At 45.6% G+C, this 20,802-nt stretch overlaps 1 protein-coding gene across 1 annotated transcript; it reads left to right on the forward strand.

The window, feature by feature from the left end:
* The first annotated feature begins 1,257 nt into the window (after positions 1–1,257).
* On the forward strand, positions 1,258–13,114 carry C5AR1 (complement C5a receptor 1). The gene is made up of 2 exons (XM_082607559.1): positions 1,258–1,337; positions 11,342–13,114. The coding sequence occupies exons 1-2, from the start codon at positions 1,335–1,337 to the stop codon at positions 12,389–12,391; spliced, it is 1,053 nt and encodes a 350-aa protein (XP_082463685.1). The 5' UTR covers positions 1,258–1,334; the 3' UTR covers positions 12,392–13,114.
* Positions 13,115–20,802: the final 7,688 nt, after the last annotated feature.

The following is a 20,802-nucleotide window of genomic DNA, read 5'->3' on the forward strand; positions in this document are numbered from 1 at the left end:
TGAACCTGTTTCTGCACCTGTCGTAATAATCATGCTCATTGTGGTAGACTGAAGAATCGTTCCCAGTGATGTCTGCATCCTAATTCCTGGAACCCAGGGCGTGACTTTATATAGGAAAAAGGACTTCACAGATAAATTAAGGATCTTGAAATGGGAGATTATCCTGGATTATCTAGGGGGTCCTTAAATGTAATCACAAGGGTCCTTAAATGAGGGAGGCAGAGGGAGATTTGAGACACACAGTAGGAGGGAAGGAGATGTGACTGTAGAGGCAGAGATTGGAGTGATGTGGCCACAAGCCAAGGAATGCTGGCGGAGAACAGAACTGGAAGAGGCAGGAACAGATTCTGCTCTGGAGTCTATAGAGGAAGTGTGGCCTTGGCAACATTTTGATTTCGGATTTCTGGTCTCTAGAACTGTGAAAGGATACATTTTTGTTGCTTTAAGCTACTCAGTTTATGGCAATTTGTTACAGCAGCAATAAGAAACTAAATCAGGTAGGATCCTTCCCTGCCCCAGACTCCAGCATGTTTCCACAAGAACCCAGAATGGGGCTGGAAAGGATGGTAGTGGCTGTGGGTGTGTTTGCCAACTTCAAAACTCTAGGGAGGGGCTTCCCTTATGGCGCAGTGGTTGAGAGTCCGCCTGCCGATGCAGGGGACACGGGTTCGTGCCCCGGTCCGGGAAGATCCCACATGCCGTGGAGTGGCTGGGCCCATGAGCCATGGCCGCTGAGCCTGCGTGTCCGGAGCCTGTGCTCCGCAACGGGAGAGGCCACAGCAGTGAGAGGCCCGCGTACCGCAAAAAAAAAAAAAAAAACCTCTAGGGAGGAAGACGGAACAGTCCCCAAGTGCTGGGCCACCTCCACAGACTTGCTTTGCCTCTCTGGGCCTCAATGGAACCTGGTTGGGAGGCTGGGTCTCACAATCCCTGTTTCCCAGGTTTAAGCCAGTTGGATCCCTGAGATTTTCCACTGCTACCTGGGGCCACAGAAGGAAAGGGAGAGATCATCTCAAATGGGTCAAACCAAGGCCTGGAGAGGGGCCGAGCCTAGATGGAGCGGGGGTCTCTTTCGTCTGGCTTCCTCCCTCCTGGGACCTGGAACTTCCTCGGGTTTCGGAGCCCCTGCTTCCTTCCTGTGGCTGGGAGGAGGTGATCAGGTCTCTCTGGGTGTGTGCCCCGCGGAAGGAGCCCTAGACCAATGAGAACCCCAGAGGGGAAAGACGGATCATTTCCTCTTCGCCTATCTGCAGACTCACTTGGGGCTTTAAAAACCACAGCCCTCAGGCAGGAGGGAACCTTTGATCAGCGGAGAACCCGGGAGAAACCTGAATATGGTGAGTCTTGGCGGGGGGAGTGGGGGGCAGACGCCCTCTACCTGCGCGCTCTCGCCCCTTCTTGCTACCTCTCCCCCTTTCCTTCCCCCTCCTCCCTGTCCTCGATCTCCAGCGCCCCGGCGCTCCCCGCCCCGCGCCTTCTCTCCTCTTCCTCATCTCAGACTCTCCCACTCCAGGTCTGGGAGGCAGCTAAAGAGTTAGATTGTCAAGGGATTATATGGCCCACGATTAGCTTCGACTTTTTCTTTTTCTTTCTGTTAAATAGCTCCAAATCCCTAAAGGGTATTCCGTGAAACTCCCTTCCCTCCCCAGAGCTTCAGATTCATTGTAGCTTCCCCCAGAGGCAACGGTGGGCACCAGTTTGTGGTGGATCCTTCTGGAAACAGTCTACAGGTGCTCCAGGGCAGCGCAGGGAACGAAGGAAGGAGTAGTTTGACACGAGGGTCATAATGAAATGGGGTTCAAACCCTGCCTTTCCTGTGTAATAGCGGACGAGACCCGTCTTTTTGAACCTCCTTCTCTTTTTTTTTTTTTTGCGGTACGCGGGCCTCTCACTGCTGTGGCCTCTCCCGTTGCGGAGCACAGGCTCCGGACGCGCAGGCTCAGCAGCCATGGCTCACAGGACCAGCCGCTCCGCAGCATGTGGGATCCTCGCGGACCGGGGCACGAACCCGTGTCCCCTGCATCGGCAGGCAGACTCTCAACCACTGCGCCACCAGGGAAGCCCTGAACCTCCTTCTCTTTATCGGGAAGATAGGGATAGTAACCCTACAGAGCGGAATCTACATCATAGGGTCGTGGGGAGAATTAAATGAGATAATACACAGAAAGCTCTTACAGCGGTGCCTGGCATACAGTTGGCCCTCAATGCTTGTGACGTGTCTATCCTTTCTCCCCCACCCACCCTATAAAGGGAAGTCTCTTTTACACATTATCCTACGTCTTTTTTTTCTTTCATGAATAACATTATATTATTGCCCAGCATTTATTGAGCGTTTACTGCATGCCAGGCACTGTGCTAGGCACTTGACATTTATGAATTTTGACTTAAACCATCTGTGAGGAAGGTATCATCCCCATGTATTTCAGGGAAATTGCCTCTTTCCTTTTATCAGCTATGTGATATGCCAGTGGGAGTTTCCATCTCTTATCAAAGGAGATTTAGGCTGTCCCATACTTTGTTTTTAAAACCAAAATTAGGGAATTCCCTGGTGGTCCAGTGGTTAAAACTCGGTGCTTTCACTGCCGAGGGCCGGTGTTAGATCCCTGGTCAGGGAGCTAAGATCCCACAAACTGCGTGGCAAAACCAAACCAAACCAAAACCAAACCCAAATTACATCTTTGGACCCACATCTGGGTTTCCAGAACTGCAAATGCTGAATCCAAGGCATGGGCAATTTTTATTTTAACAGATATTGACAAAACTTGTACCAATTTACGTTCCTCATCTACAGAGCATGAGAGTGTCTACTCGTCTAGACCCCCATCTGCATAGTTATATGGAACTTTTTTATTTTTGCCAACCTGAAAGGCAGTTCATTGCATCCTCAAAGGATCTGAAGGCTTGTCTTTTTCTCATGGTTTTTAAAACGCAAGTGCTTATGTTCCTTTGTGCTCAGGGATGTTGAGTCACAAAGATTGCAAATTCAAGAAGGTAAATCTGAGTCGAGATGCTCACCTCCACCCTTGTATCCCATGTCTCAGAGGATGCTATATTGGTTTCAACTGGTTCTGTGGGTGAATTGTTTAAAGACGTTGTGTCCATGTAGGAACAGGGAGAGGGATGTTCCGGAAAAAAAGCAAACTGTGTCTTCTGCGTATTTACTAGTTCTGACAGCATTCCTAAGTGAGTCTGTTATTTCCACTGTAATGGAGGGGACAGTTGGCAGGACTTTCCTGCTGTGAGGATGGCGAGACTGAAGCCCAGTGAGGGAGGGGAGGGGCTGGGGCAGAGTTTACCACCCACCAGCTGCTTGACTGTAGCCATGTCATGCCTCTTTAAAAAAAAATTTATTTATTTATCTGTGCTGAGTCTTAGTTGTGTCATGCATGTGGGATCTAGTTCCATGACCGGGGATCGAACCCAAGCACCCTGCATTGGGAGCACGGAGTCTTAACCACGGGACCACCAGGGAAGTCCCCTGTCATGCCTCTTAAGTCTTTCCACTTTTCTTCCTCCCCTGAGCATCAACCCCATCCAAGCCCCCATCTTCGCTGGAGTGGGTCCCTGCCCCTGCCTCCTCTCTGGTCCTCTTGCCTCTAGTCTTACCTCCTCAGGTAAGACTAGAGGCAAGAGGGATCTTTCTAAAGAGAAACTCTCATCTAGTCCCTCTGCAGCTCCAAGACCATCCATGGCTCCCCATTACCCCAGGATAAAATACATATCCTTTAACATGGCATCTGTGGCTCCTCCAACCTCGTCTTGGCTACCTGCCAGCCACGCTGATGTTCGTTCATTTTTCTGGTGTGTGGACACTCCTCCCTGTTACCTTGTGGCCTTTTGCCTTGAATGCATGCCCCTCACTCCCAACACACTTGAGGTTTGGTAGCCTCTCAGAGAGGGCTCTGGAGTTGGACTCTCAGAAGTTCTCTCCTACCTCTGCCACTTGCTAACTGCGAGGACTAGGAAAGGTCTCTTAAGCTTTCTGTAGCCTCAGTTTTCTCATCTGTAAAATGGGTGTTGCAATGGCAACAATGCTCACAGGGTCGTCCTGTGGATTAAATGAGATGATACATGGGACTTCCCTGGTGGTCCAGTGGTTAAGACTGCGCTTCCACTGCAAGGTGTGCAGGTTCGATTCCTGGTTGGGGAACTAAGAACCCGCATGCCACATGACCTAAATAAATAAATAAGCGAGCTGATATGTGAAAAGGATTTAGAACAGAGCTTGGCAATTCTGAGTTCGTTTCTCGTAAGCATCTTCTTCACCCTGTTCTCCTCCGATCCATTCATGACTCCTCACTGCCACCACCCTAGTGCAAGCCACCATCATCCCTCACCGCAGCTAGACAATCCCAACCTCCTCTTCTTGTCAGCTTCTGATCGGGAGCCCTTTCTCCACACAACAGACAAGGGCTCTTGAAATGAGCCTGTGAACTTAGGAACAATAAGAGTACCCTGCCCTTGGGGTTGTTGTGGCATAAATACTGTGGTTAGGGAATTGACGAACTAACGCCTGGGAAGCACGGAGAACAGCGCCCGGCACTTAGGAATCACTTAGGAGCCCCAAGACCTGTGCTGTCTGAGATGGTAGCCACAAGCCACCTGTGGCTGGTGAAATTTAATTAAAATGACAGAAAAGTAAAAGTTCAGTTCCCAGACACATCTGCCACATTTCATGCACTCAACAGCCACAGGTGACTGGTGGCTACCATCCTGGATGGTGCACATCTGGAACATTTCCATCAGTACAGAGAGTTCTGTTGAACGGTGCTGTGGTTTTATTTCACCAAGACCCTTCTCCTGGTCCCACACCAGGCTGGATTCTCTATTGAACACACTCAGTTCCCATCCCTGAGGATTAATTTCTCTCCCAGTAGACCATAACCTCTCCGAGGGCAGGTGCCATGTATGTCAGGAACAAATCCCTGAGCCTGTTAGTATTTGTGCAATGAAGAAATATTATTAGAATCTTTCCTAGACTCCTAGAATGGTAGAACCATGAATACTTTTGTATAGTCTATATAACATCCGTTCTGGGGGGAAAGGGCAGTGCGTTCACTGGTATGGCTCTGCATATAAGAAGAACAAAAGCAAATATGGTAAAAGCTTCCTTCCAATGCTTGCCCTCCAACCCACTACTTCCCCTCCCCAGGGGAAACCACTGTTACAGATTTCCTCTGCCTGCTTCTGGAACTAGTCTGTGCATACACAAGCAAACACACACACACACACACACACATACACACACGGAGAGATAGAATGATAGAGACAGAGGGGAGGGAGGGGGAGGAAGGAAGGGAGAGAGAGAGAAAAACTGAGAGAGTGAGAGAGAGAGAGAGATTCCTCTTTTGTAGGTAGCGTGCTTCACACACTGTTCAGTTCTTACTTTTTCTATTTCACCCTAGATCTTGGAGCTCTTTCCACACACATCCTTACGTAAACTTCCTCATTCTTTTGACGGTTGCATAGTATTCTTTTGCCTGGATCTGCCATCGTTAATTTAGTCAGTCCCCTCTTGCGGGATGCTTCGGCTATTTCTGTTCTTTGTAGAGATGCTGCAATGGCAAAACTTTGCAAGCCTGTTTTATCGGGAGCATCCTAGACATCACAAAGGGTTGGAATCAGCATCTTTTTTCTGCACTTGTGAAGTCAGTGAGAGGAAAGGGCCTCGTGAGTTCATTCCAGAAAAGGAACTTTGTCAGCTGATGAGAGGGGTGGTGGTGAGCATGAGAGCAGGGGGTGGGGAGGCTCCCCTTTTTTGGGGTCTGGGCTATTCTGTGGCTAAGCATGGCCGAGAGCTTGTGAAATGAGCAGGGACAAAAGTTAGCTTCATGTATCATGTCTGAGGTGGACATTTAAAATATTTAACATCCTGCTAAGGTGCAGAGCCCCCCTGGGCAGGGTCTGGGGCCTCTTACCATGCCCGGCATTAACCCTTTAGTGCATGGGAACTGGGAGTGGGGCGTCCCAAAGTAGAAAATGGGAGGCCAGGGTGCTGGGAGTGGGGATGGTACAGGTGGGTGGCTCAGGGCAGGGGCTCGTTATCAATGGAAATAATTCAACAATTTTAACTTTTTGGAAACATTTTCACACTTATAGAAAAATTACAAGAATAATACAAAGAACTTCCATATACTCTTTACCCAGATTCTCCAAGTTTGCTTTGTCTGTCTACTATCTATCTATCTATCTATCTATTTATCTATCTATCATCTACTGTCTTTTTTTCCTGAAACAGTTGAGAGTAAGTTGCAGGCATCATGTCCTTTGTCCCCCCAATGTTTCGGTGTCTCCTTCTCAAGAACAAGGACATTCATTTACATGAGCACAGCACAACGATCAATGTCAGGAAATTTACTGTTTGGTGAGATACTATTATCTATATCCAAACGTTGCAATACTAGATAATATTCAAACTTGTTCAATTGTCCAAATAATGCCCTTTAGAGTGAATTTGTTTTTCCTGCTCCAGACTCTGGTCCAGGATGTCTCATTACATTTGGTTGTCCTGGCTCTTTAGTTCCCATTCATCTGGAACAGTCCTTCGGTCCTTTCTTGTCTCTATGACACTGGCATTTTAATTTTAATTGAGTATAATTCACGTAACATACAATTCACCATTTTATTTATTTATATTAATTTTTATTGGAGTATGGTTGCTTTGCAATGTCGTGTTAGCCTCTACCACACAACAAAATGAATCAGCCATACACACTAATTCACCATTTTAAAGTGTACCATTCAGTGACATTTAGTACATTCAAGATGCTGTCCCATCACTATCTTTATCTATTTCCAGAACCTTTTAATCACCCTCAAAGTACCCATTAAGCACTCCCTCCCTGATTCCCTTCCCCCAGTCCCTGGCAATGACTAGCACATTCCCCATCTCTATGAATTTGCCTATTCTGGACACCTCACGTAAATGGAACCATACGATCTGTGACCTTTTGTGTCTGACTTCTTTCACTCAGCATAATGTTTACAAGCTCCATCCACGTTGTAGCTTGTATCAATACTTCATCCCTTTTTATGGCTAAATAATATTCCACTGCATGGGTATAGCATACCCTGTTCATCCACTCATCAGCTGACATTGACATTTTCCCTCTGGATAATTTAATCACTGCTATGGCTCTACCAGCAAGTACCCTGGACCATCAGCCCGATTGACCCAGTTGACCTTAGGGTAACATAAAGGAACTGGAAATAAAAAAACAGTTGTTCAGAGAAAGATCTGAGCTCTTCAATAATTGTAAGATCAATAAATAATAGGAGCATTGCCGTTTCTCGTCTCCCTCTAGTGTACCAGGCATCTTGCCAGGTGCTTAAACATTTTTCATCTTATTTAATCCGCAAGCTGGGTGTTTAGTGGGTATCAACCTCAGCCTGCAAATTTAGGTGCCCTAAAAATCCAGCTCTTATTATTTCTGTAATAATGATTTCTATTTTTCTCTATCTCCTTTCCCTGGGTTGGTGACGAAGTCACCTTCAGAGCTGGGTTCCAAGGGCCACAGAGCTCACCCCTCAAGTGTCCTTACCCCATTGACAGCCCCCCTGGAGATGTTCAGGGGCAGCCTGCCTGGATTTGCATCCCAATCTAAACAGAGTTGAATTCCCATTTACGTGACTGGAACAGGCTACTTGATCTTCTGGCGCCTCTGTTTTCTCATCAATAAAATGGACATATTAATAGAACCTACTTGTAGGGTCATGGTCAGGACTGAAAGAGCTAATGTTGTGCTTGGAGCATAGTAGATGCTCAATCAATACTGTCTACTTTAGTATGATCATTCCATGTCCTGCATGGGGATTTTTCTGCCGTGTCTGGTGCCTCTGGGTTACAGTTTTGCATCCAAGGCTGTTTCCAGCTCAGCTGCTACCCTTTCTCTCTTGGAGGGGTATGACACTTCCAGGTGGCTCTGTCTGGGGAAGAAGTGCTCAAGACCTTTCTGTTCTTTATCTTATTATGGAAAATTTCAAACACACAAAAATAGAGAGAATAATATTGTGAACACCCAATGTACCCATCACCCAGCCTCCAACAGTTATCAACACTTTGCTATTCTAAGTCATCTTTGGCCCTCCCTTCTTCCCTTCCTTCTTCCTTCCTCTCTCCTTCCCTCTAGCTATTTTTTTTCTGGAGTGTTTTAAAGCAAATCCAAGACATCCTACTTTACTTGCTAAGTATCTCTCTCAGAAATAGCCTTCCCCCACTTTTTGAAAACATAAGCACAGTATCATATCACCCTCAATAAAATTAGCAATAATTCCTTACTATCGTCAAATATCCAGTCCATTTTTTTTTTTTTTTTTGCGGTGTGCGGGCCTCTCACTGTTGTGGCCTCTCCCGTTGCGGAGCACAGGCTCCGGACGCGCAGGCCCAGCGGCCATGGCTCACGGGCCCAGCCGCTCCGCGGCATGTGGGATCTTCCCGGACCGGGGCACGAACCCGTGTCCCCTCCATCGGCAGGTGGACTCTCAACCACTGTGCCACCAGAGAAGCCCCTCCAGTCCATTTTTAAATCTCCCAGATTGTCTCTAAAATATCTTTTTTCTCATATGATTATTCCAATTGGATCCAACCAAGGTCTCCATTTTGCCTTTGCTTGATATGCTTCTTAAATCTCTTTTAATCCATGACACTTCCCATTCCTTCCCCTGCCCCCTTTTTAAAAATCTTTTGGCCGCGCTGCACGACATGTAGGATCTTAGTTCCCCAACCAGGGATTGAACCTGTGCTCCCTGCATTGGCAGCACGGAGTCTTAGCCACTGGACCGCCAGGGAAGTACCTCCCCTTCCTTTTTAAAAATGCCATTTATTTGTGAGAGTAACAAGACCATTTGTCCTGTAGAGTTTCCTGAGTTCTGATTGGGCTGATTTTGTCCCTGTGGTGTTATTTATTGCATTCCTCTCTCCTCTGCTTTTCCTGTAAACTGGTAGTTTTAGATCTAGAATCCTGATTAGATTTACCTTCTTCTTTTTTTTTTTTGTGGCAAAAATTACTTCATAGGTGGTGCCGTATCCTTTCTACTGCATCACATCAGATAGAGCAAATGTCTACTTGTCTCTCTTCTCAAGGTGCTGAGGCTGAATGGAGGCTTTGCGGTGCCAGCTCAACCTATTTATTATAAAGTTACTGTCTGTTTTTCACCTGATAGTTTTATTAGGTGTTGTTGATTGTCATCCAGATCCATGTTTCCTTATGTCTATCATTCCTTCTGCAAGTATTATTTTTAGACTCTTCTCTAAAGAAGGCCCTCCCACATTGACTCTTTATTTCCCTGAAATATACTCTGTACAGAAATGGCAGGATAAGTGCTTGATTCATTCCCTTTCCAGAATAAAAATATGACCAAAATATATTTGCTTTTATTACCATTATGAACTCATAGATCTTTATTATTAATGTATTTTATTGCATCACAGGTATTATTTATTATTATTATATACTCAAATTGTGCCATCTTTTTTTTTTTTTTTGCGGTACGCGGGTCTCTCACTGTTGTGGTCTCTCCCGTTGCGGAGCACAGGCTCCGGACGCGCAGGCTCAGTGGCCATGGCTCACGGGCCCAGTCACTCCGTGGCATGTGGGATCTTCCCGGACCGGGGCACGAACCCGTGTCCCCTGCATCGGCAGGCGGACTCTCAGCCACTGCGCCACCAGGGAAGCCCTGTGCCATCTTTTGCCTAGTGGGAGCTTTTTCAGGCTGTCTCTGTGATATGTCCCTATCATTATTTAAAATTTTTTCTTACTTTCTAGTGTGAGATGTTCTGGGCTCATTTTGTATATTTTCTGTCTCAGAACAGGAATCAGCCTTTCTCCAAGGAGCCCTGGTTCCTTTGAATGCCGGGTGGTAATTAAAGACCATAATCTGTGCACCAAGATACCCTTTGTTCTTGAACTCATATCCTTCTCTATTCCTTTCATTCCTTCTGCCCTGCCCCTGGCAAGGTACAAGTCTATTTCTTATTCTTCCTCTTGCTGCCCCTAAATATTTTCTCTCTGCTCTGAGACTGAGGTTTTGGGCGAATGAGAGCTAAAACTGAAGGACTGCTATAGGAGTTAACCAGGAATGAAATGGAGGCAAGAAGCAGTAATGGAACTTGCAGAGGGCCATGTAGGCTTCAAGTAGGACGGTCGGGATCTGGGTCCTAGTGTCGTGCTGGGCCATCCTGGTACCCAGGGCAGAAGGACACATGTGTGCCCCTATCTACACTTAGGAAAACATCCTTCCATAGTTTGAACCAAGTAGAAAAAGTAAATAAAGCTTTACCAACCCCCTTTCCAAAACAACCCCTCCTAAGACCCCATGACTATACATAAAGCCCCACATTGCTTGCTATGTTTGCACGCCATTGTCAACCTGCAAAAACCCACCCAGCTGGGAATGAAAACTGTGGGCTGATCTGCAGGTTCCTCTTGCATCATAATGCAGGGCCATAAACCAAACAAACAACTGCAGCAGGTTGCCTTCATTTAAAATTAGAATTTTTTTGCAATGTGGTTTGTTTTCTGGGGGGGGGGGCATTCATCTTGATTCTTTAAAATATTGCATTAAGATATTATGTCTCTTCACTTTGCTGTACACCTGAAACTAACACAACATTGTTAAATCACCTATACTCCAGTGAAAATTTAAAAAATAAGTAAATAAAAAATAAAATTTAGGGCATAGCTCAGAACTTGGGCTATCAATTTCGGATTTATGTTCATATGATTATTAGCTTAGTCTCCTCTAAGTATTAAAGTGCAGAATTAACTTAAAAAATGATATTATGTATCTTGATGACTGGTGCTTCCTGTCTACCCCTTCTGCCTGAGTACATGAGGCCCTGTTGAGACACTGCTGACTCTGGGCAGCTGCTCCCAGGCAGAGCACAGAGCGGCCTCAGTGGGTGGGAGGCAGCCAAAGGGAGTGATGCTGCTGGAGGTGGGGGGGGGGGACTACCTACTCAGTAATATCATCTCAGTTGGTTGGTGACATTAAAGCTGTCTTAACAAGCAGTGTGTCATGGGTACTGGCCAGAGTGGAGAGTGACCACAGTACTGGAGCAGGCCTAGGCTTTAACCATTCGGTTGCTAGATTCTGGGGAAGTCCGGGGACTTCAGGGGGAGGTGGCAGGATGGCACGGAGACCTATTAGTATGGAAGGGTTTTCACCATTTTTAATAAGTGGTATGACACCCCAGCTGGCTCTCAGCCCTCAGCATCCCCATTTCCCTGGGAGAAACCTAAGACTTAAAGAAGTGGAGTGATGGGCTTTGAGTAGCTCTGATGGGCCCCCCTGCCACCTGTCTGCAGACTTATACCATCCCTGCTTCTCTGATTCCACCCAGGACTCCATGACTAATAACACCCCTGATTACTACGATTATAGCGACTGGACCGATAACCCCTACATACTGGTGGATGACTCTTCCCAAACCCACAGGCTGCGTGTACCAGATGTGATCGCCCTGGTAATCTTTGCAGTCGTCTTCCTGGTGGGAGTGCCAGGCAACGCCCTGGTGGTCTGTGTGACGGGGTCCGAGGTCAAGCGAACCGTCAATGCCATCTGGTTTCTCAACCTGGCGGTGGCTGACCTCCTCTCCTGCCTGGCGCTGCCCGTCTTGTTTTCATCCATCGTCCAGCACAACCACTGGCCCTTCGGTGACACTGCTTGTGGAATCCTGCCCTCTCTCATCCTGCTCAACATGTATGCCAGCATCTTGCTCCTGGCCACCATCAGCGCCGACCGCTTCCTGCTGGTGTTTAATCCCATCTGGTGCCAGAACTATCGAGGGGCCCGCATGGCCTGGGTGGCCTGCGCTGTGGCCTGGGCTTTGGCTCTACTGCTGACCATACCTTCCTTTGCGTTTCGTAAAGTCCATGTGGAACACTTCCCACCCAAGGTGACGTGTGTGGTTGACTATGGTGAGGACCGTTTATATATAGAGAGGGCCGTGGCCATTATCCGGCTGGTCGTGGGCTTCCTGGGGCCGCTGGTCACACTTACAGTCTGTTACACCTTCCTTCTGATCCGGGCTTGGAGCCGCAGTGCCACCCGTTCCACCAAGACTCTCAAGGTGGTGGTGGCAGTGGTGACCAGCTTCTTTGCCTTCTGGCTGCCCTACCAAGTGACAGGGATGATGCTGTTTTTTGCCCACAAGACAAACTTCAAATCCGTGTCCAGTTTGGATGCCCTGTGTGTCTCCATAGCTTACATCAACTGCTGTATTAACCCCATCATCTACGTGGTCGCTGCCCAGGGCTTTCATGCCCGGTTCCTCAAGTCTCTCCCCTCCAGGCTCCGGGATGTGTTGGCCGAAGACTCCATGGGCAGGGAAAGCAAGTCCAACACGTTCTCCACGGTGGACACCCCGGCCCTGAAGACCCAGGAGGTGTAAGGGGAGGCCTCTCCGGCCCCCGTCTTTCCGGCGCTCCACCAAACTTCCGGTGCATTCACTTTGCTTATTGGATCTTGGCGAGGTGGGTGGTGGTTGAGTTAATTCGCCTCCATTCCGTTCATCGTTCCCGGACTTGTCCTTCCTCTTCCAGGCGAACCCTCCTCATCACTCCTCATTTCCAAGATTAGCACGTCCTTCTAGGGACCCCCAACCTTTCTTTCCATCCGAGGACTTTGGAAAACAAACAGCAACCAATATACCTGGAGACCTTCCATAGAACAACACGTTTGTGTGCAGAGAGTGTGAATACGTTAGATACATAGACCCCAGACAAACAGAAACATTCAAACCTTGAAAAAAAGAGTTCTATATTTATTTTATGGAGAGTTGGCAAAAAAAAAAATGTAACTGGCATCTCAGAAGTTATTCTTGTTTAGTACAAAGCAAAAGTCCATGGACCTATCTCAGCTTTTGGAATTGAGTTGATTTAAAGAAAAACAGTAAGTTAGTATGTTACTTCACTGGGTTAAAAAAAAAAGTATTAAGTAAAAAGATGTTATATAGTTATGGCAAAAAGCAAGCAGTGAGGAAGACACCTAGGGTTGGGAAACATTGGTTGGGCCCCTCCAGGGAATGGGGTCCCAGGGGAATTTGCTGTTTTACGTTGTCAACTGCTGTTTTGTTTGCGCTGAAAAAAAAATTAAACATTTTATTTTGACCTCATTTAAATTCTCATGCCGTTGGGTTGTAAGCAGTAAAACGGAGTGATCCTGGGTACCTTTGACCTGTTTCCTGCAATAGGCACATCTTGCAAAATGACATTACATCACAACCAAGATGTTGACATGAATACGGTCGAGGCGCGGGTCATTTTCGTCACTGCCAGGATCCCTCGTGACACCCTTTTCTAGCCACTCTCACTGCCTTCTACCTTCCCCAGCCTTGTCCCAAACCCCTGGCAACCACGAATCCTCTCTCCATCTCTGTGATTTGGTCCTTTCAAGAATGTTATATCAATGGACTCATACATATATAACATACAAAGCATGTAACCTTTGGACTGTCAAAAAAGCTAGTAAACACCAGTTGAAAAATGAAAATAAAAAATAATAAATGTTGAAATGTTGCGATGTTTATAACTGACTTGGAAATATTCCTGCTTAGTGTTTTTTTTTTGTGTGTGTGTGTGTGTGTGTGTGTGTGTGTCCACATTGGCTAGAAATATTGTACAGACCAACAGAAATATGATGTGAGCCACGTAAGTAGTTTAAAACTTTTTACTAGCCTCGTTAAAAATTTAAATGAAAAGGATGAAATAATAGTAATATATTTAATAATGTAATGCAATTATATGTTCTATTAACAACAATGATATGAATGCTATATTAATTATATTATAATAATTTATTATATACTATATGATTATATGTTACATGAATATCTATGTAGTATATAATATATAATAATTTTGTTTATAATTATATAATAGATAAATATGTAATATAACAAACTATATAACATATATCAATACTATATTAATGTATATATGTATAAATATATTAGAGTAATATTAGTGCTATTAATATATATATATATATTACTATATATAGAGATATCTAACATAAATTGATAAAATAATAATATATAATCAATAATATATTTTGCTTAACTCAATATATTGAAAATATTTTTATTTTGACATGTAATCAGTGTGAAAAATTATTATGAGGTCTTTTACATTCTTTTTTTTTCTTTTTTTAATTCTTTTTTTTAATTGAAGTATAGTTAATTTACAATGTTATGTTAGTTTCAAGTGAACAGCAAAGTGATACAGTTATACATATATTCTTTTTCAGATTCTTTTCCACTATAGGTTATTACAAGATATTGAGTATAGTTCCCTGTGCTATACAGTAGGTCCTTGTTGTTTATCTATTTTATATACAGTAGTGTGTATATGTTAATCCCAACCTCCTAATTTATCTATCCCCTCACCCCGCTATCTCCTCTGGTAACCATAAGTTTGCTTTCTATGTCTGTGAGTATTTCTGTTTTGTAAATAAGTTCATTTGTATCATTTTTTTTAGATTCCACATGTAAGTGATATCATATGGTATTTGTCTTTCTCTTTCTGACTTACTTCACTTAGTATGATAATCTCTAGGTCCATCCATGTTGCTGCAAATGGCATCATTTCATTCTTTTTTATGGCTGAGTAATATTCCACTGTACATATGTACCACATCTTCTTCATCCATTCATCTGTCAATGGACATTTAGGTGGCTTCCATGTCTTGGCTATTGTAAATAGTGCTGTTATGAACATTGGGGTGCATGTGTCTCTTTTAATTAGAGTTTTCTGTGGGTATATGCCCAGGAGTGGGATTGCCGGGTCATATGGTAACACTATTTTGAGTTTTTTAAAGGAAGCTCCATACTGTTCTCCATAGTGGCTGCTACATTTTACATTTGTTATTTTTTTTTTAGTACTGTCTTCAAAATCCTGAGTGTGTTACAGTCACAGCACATCTTCATTCAGACTGACACATTACAAGTGCCCAGGGAGCCACACAGAGCTGGTGGCCCCTGAATCCAACAACCACATAGATATCGACTCCCTCCTTCTTTTTGCAAGAGCTGGCTGGGTCCAGGGAACAGCCTTCAGCATGGGGCGCTGGGCTGGGATTTTGCTTAATTCCGATGGGAAACATAGATGAATCCTGCTACTACAGTGTTCTCATGTCTGCCTTGGGGACAACTTTTATTTAAAGATGCTGTCTGAGCACCTAGAGTGACAGGTGCTCTGCAGGACTTGCAGAAGAGGTTGTGTGTGGTTTTTGATAGTAAATGTTGGTACCTGTGCAGACTCTCTAGCAGCAAGATCGTTGGGGGAAGACCTGAGCTCCAGCTGCCTTCAGGTCTGATACCCTCTGTAAAGATGCTGGCAATCCCTTCTACCTGGTCAGCCCATATCCTTCCTTCACCCTCCTCCCAGCTGCTTGGGCCTCCTCCCTGGCTGGTTCCAGGCCGGCTGGTTATACTCTCTCTCAGTGCGATCCTTCCCTGCCTCCTCTGCAGACTTTCTTCCTCTGCCCTGAAATGTTGGCTTTCTAGAGTTCTCTTGAACAGGCTTCCTACTTTTGTGACTTCATCCAATACCTTCACAGTTCTCTCTCTCTCTTCAGGGTGTGGCCTCCGTACCTACTTTGCCCAAAATGATCTCAGCATCTTCTCCCAAACCTCCCCCTCCCTTTGCATTCCCCAACCCAGGGGGTGCCCTACCGTCCATATAGTCACCCAAACCTGCACTTGGGACCCATGCTGGACGCCACCCTCTTCCCACCCCATGCCTTTCATGGTCCAAGCCCTCCATCCTCTCCCACTTGGGTCCCTGCTCCTTCTCCTGCCTGGTCTCCCAGCTGCTTGGTCTGTTTTTAAAAGACCACCCCGTCGCTATTCTACCTTCCTTCAGGGTGCAGCCTCCTCCAGGAAGTCCTCCCTGACTTCCCACCCCTATGCTCCATCTCTGTTCCAGACCATCCTCTGGCTTTCCTGGTTTGGGCAGTGGGCTGCAGGCAGTGGGGTCTTTCCTTCACGCTGATTTGGAAAGGAGATGCTTCCCAGAAGCTGGGTCCCACAGTGGTCTTCTAGAAACACTTGGAGGCCAACATGTGGGATCCAGGTGTCTTCTTCAAGGCATCCTCAGCCTGGTGTTGATCAGTGCTGCCCAGGAGGGAAGTGGGTTGAAGGGCCAGGCGGTTGTGAAATCTGGAGCCTGGGAAATCTGTTAGGTCAACAAGTTCTAAAGAGGAAGTGGTGGGGAAAGGAAGGGAATGATTGGTTTGGCTGAGTTGGCAGTGTTCCTACCTCCGCACCCACCCCCCCAAGTCCCCTGTCATGGCCCCACCCATTGCTCAGATCTGGCTCCCCAAGGCCTGATGGGTCAGAGACTCTCGCCCTGCATCTGTGCCATGTGACCTTCCCAAGCACCCCATCTCCAACCTCCAGGGTGGTATTACTCCAAATTCTTGTTGTCTGATAGGAATATAATGCAAACCACATGCATGATTTTACATTTTTCAGCAGACAAGCAAGAGACAAGCAAAGAGAAATAAAAAGAATCAGGTAAAATGAATTTTGGTGCTATATTTTATTGAACCAAATATATTTCAAGCACTGTCATTTCAATATGTGATTGGTATAAAAAGTGATTGAGAGATTTTACATTCTTTTTTTTTTTTTTTTTTTTTTTTTTCTGTACGCGGGCCTCTCACTGTTGTGGCCTCTCCCGTTGCAGAGCACAGGCTCCGGATGCGCAGGCTCAGCGGCCATGGCTCACGGGCCCAGCCGCTCCGCGGCATATGGGATCCTCCCAGACCGGGGCACGAACCCGTATCCCCTGCATCGGCAGGCGGACTCTCAACCACTGCGCCACCAGGGAGGCCCGAGATTTTACATTCTTTTCTTTTTCATGCCAAGTCTTCAAAATCTGGTGTGTATCACAGCATCTTTCATCTCAGATCCAGCTCATTTTTTTCTTCTGGTTCTTATGCAATATATTATTTTAACTCTCTAATTATAATTTATTAATTATAATAAATCTTTTTTCTTTACCTCTTTGCACTATTTCTGTTTTCACACAGTTGTTTGGTTGTCTCGTTTATTTTCATCTCTGGTTTCAACTTAACATTTTTCTTCCTGTGTCCGGTTATCTTTTTTTTTTGAATTTTATTTTATTTATTTTTTTATACATCAGGTTCTTATTAATTATCCATTTTATACATATTAGTGTATACATGTCAATCCCAATCTCCCAATTCATCCCACCCCCACCCCTGTCACTTTCCCCCCTTGGCGTCCATACGTTTGTTCTCTACATCTGTGTCTTAATTTCTGCCCTGCAAACCAGTTCATCTGTACCATTTTTCTAGGTTCCACATATATGTGTTAATATACGATATTTGTTTTTCTCTTTTTGACTTACTTCACTCTGTATGATAGTCTCTAGATCCATCCACGTCTCTACAAATGACCCAATTTCTTTCCTTTTTATGGCTGAGTAGTATTCCATTGTATATATGTACCACATCTTCTTTATCCATTCGTATGTCGATGGGCATTTAGGTTGCTTCCATGACCTGGCTATTGTAAATAGTGCTGCAGTGAACATTGGGGTGCATGTGTCTTTTTGAATTATGGTTTTCTCTGGGTATATGCCCAGTAGTGGGATTGCTAGGTCATATGGTAATTCTACTTTTAGTTTTTTAAAGAACCTCCATACTGTTCTCCATAGTGGCTGTATCAATTTACATTCCCACCAACAGTGCAAGAGGATTCCCTTTTCTCCACACCCTCTCCAGCATTTGTTGCTTGTAGATTTTCTGATGACGCCCATTCTAACTGGTGTGCGGCGATATCTCATTGTAGTTTTGATTTGCATTTCTCTAATAATTAGTGATATTGAGCAGCTTTTCATGTGCTTCTTGGCCATCTGTATGTCTTCTTTTTTTTTTTTTTTTTTTTTTTTTTGCTGTACGCGGGCCTCTCACTGCTGTGGCCTCTCCCGTTGCGGAGCACAGGCTCCGGACACACAGGCTCCGTGGCCATGGCTCGCGGGCCCAGCCACTCCACGGCATGTGGGATCTTCCGGGATCGGGGCACGAACCCGTGTCCCCTGCATCGGCAGGCGGACTCTCAACCACTGCGCCACCAGGGAAGCCTTGTATGTCTTCTTTGGAGAAATGTCTATTTAGGTCTTCTGCCCATTTTTTGATTGGGTTGCTTGTTTTTTTAATATTGAGCTGCATGAGCGATCCAGCTCATTCTAAATGCTCATTGGCCTCATGTGGCCAGTGGCTACCATATTGGACAGCTCAGGGCTAGAATATCTTGATTAACGTTCAGATCATCTACAAAATTGTAACATCTAACAGCTGGAGTTTTAGACTTCTAACACTCGAAGATTCTGGTGTGACATTCTAGAATCCTGTGATTCAAATAGTCTGTGGCTAATGTTGTAGGAGCCCTTGGGTCAAATCACCTATGATTCCAACTTTCTGAAAGTCTGTGATGCCAACAATTCAGCCTTCAGAGTCTTTGAACTAGATCAGGCGTTAGCAAACTCCAGCCTGTGGGCCAAATCCAGCCCACTGCTTGTTTTTGTGAATAAAGTTTTATTGGAACACAGCCATGCCATTCAATCTGTGGCCGCTTTCATTCTAGCAGAGAGATGAATGACCTCTTGACCAGCAAAAACTAAAACATTTACTCTCAGTTCTCTCACCGAAAAAGTTTACTCTTGATCAAGATATTCAAAGATTTTAAGATGGATGATGATTTTATAGATGCTAATTTGTTGTACTTTGTACTTGACACAAGTTACAGGCACTCTTTTCTATGCATCAGATATCACGTAATAATATGTATTGTTCAAAAGAGACTGGTTTCCCCATCTTGGCCACCCACTCTCTTGGGCTTCCAGAATTCCATTAGGCTGCACTCCATGAAATTACCAGACTTCATCCTATTTTAGGGTGAGGGGGTATAACAGTTTATTTATTACTTTAAAAAACTTGTAAGGTACACATAACATAAAACTCACCATTAGTAGTATTTAGTATATCCACAGTGTTGTGTAACTGTCACCACTATGTAACTAGTTCCAGAATATTTTCATCACCCCAAAATAAAGACCCCATTCCCATCAAGCAGTTACTTTCCATTCACATCCTCCCTTCCCCTCAGGCCCTGGCCTTCATTAATATGTTTTCTCTTGCCACGATTTGCCAGACTTCAACCTATTTTGACTCACAAAACTGGCAATTTCACATGGGTCAATTTAATAACCTTCTAATGATGTCCTCATTGTAAGTTTCTCCATTGTTGAGGGGCTGGTACTCAGCATCTCGCAGGGTATCTGTAAAACGAATCCCACTCCCCCAAAAGCCCCTCACTTTTTTTTTTTTTTTTTGCGGTACACGGGCCTCTCACTGCTGTGGCCTCTCCCGCTGCGGAGCACAGGCTCCGGATGCGCAGACCCAGCGGCCATGGCTCACGGGCCCAGCTGCTCCGCGGCACGCAGGATCCTCCTGGGCCGGGGCGCGAACCCGCGCCCCCTGCATCGACAGGCGGACTCTCAACCACTGCGCCACCATGGAAGCCCAGCCCCCCCACTTTTTATAACAGCTGTGTCCCTGTCCCCATTCACAGCATCCCCCAGATCCCCAGGTAAGATCCCCCAGCTCCAGAGACACCAGAAAGCCTTAGCTTCCCAGAATCTGAGAAACACCCCGAGACTCAGTGACTGAGGAGTTTAAGATCAAGTGGTCTGAGAAACACACCCCTGTAAACTCAAGATCAGAGAAGGTCTGGGACTTCCCTGGCAGTCCAGTGGTTAAGACTTCGCCTTCCAATGCAGGAGGTGCAGGTTCGATCCCTGGACAGGGATCTAAGATTCCACATGCCTTGCGGCCAAAAAACCAAAGCATAAAATAGAAGCAATATTGAAACAAATTCTATAAAGACTTTAAAAATGGTCCAGATCAAAAAGATCAGAGAAAGTTTGAGCTGATAAAAGACAGTGTCTCACTGGACACACACACACCCCCGCCCACGCCAGTGCCCTCCCCCCCCCCCGTGCTTCTCCCATGTTAGTTTCTCTTTCTGACCAGGGTGGGTTCCCACAGGGGCCTGGGGCTGGTGGGAAGTAGGGATGAGGAGGCCCCCCCCAGAACATGGTGGAAGGGGGTGGTCTGGGGCCAGTCTCAGCCAAGACTGGGTCACGCAGAGACACCCCAGCCCAAGCTGCGAGTTCTAGTCTCTTGGCACAAAAATAACTTCCTTTACCAACATGAGTTTATTCTCCAAACAACAACAAAAGAAATGATAAATGGGGCTCCCTGGTGGCGCAGTGGTTAAGAATCCGCCTGCCAATGCAGGGGACATGGGTTCGAGCCCTGGTCCGGGAAGATCCCACACGCCACGGAGTAGCTAAGCCTGTGTGCCACAACTACTGAGCCTGCGCTCTAGAGCCCGTGAGCCACAACTACTGAAGCCCGTGTGCCTAGAGCCCGTGCTCCTCAGCAAGAGAAGCTACCGCAATGAGAAGCCCGTGCACCGCAACTAAATCAATAAAATTTAAAAATAAAAGAAATGTATAAATGTGTCCCCTCAACCTCTAAAGCATACACACACAGTGGCGCAAACACCAAAAACCGCTGAATAAAGGGTTCCGAAGTTGGAACAAATAAGGGCTACTTCCTCTTGCTAAGTCTGTCTTCCTAAAGTGTAAGTTTAAAAAATTGATAGCATATGCTTTTTATTACTGCTAATTCAACAAACATGTACACAGCATCTCCTGTCCAGGCGCTGTTGTGTGTATTTTATTTTATTATTATTTTTAAAGGTGATTT

This window comes from Mesoplodon mirus (genome assembly GCF_964341445.2).
Source record: "Mesoplodon mirus genome assembly, chromosome: 19".
Classification (NCBI taxonomy): Eukaryota; Metazoa; Chordata; class Mammalia; order Artiodactyla; family Ziphiidae; genus Mesoplodon; species Mesoplodon mirus.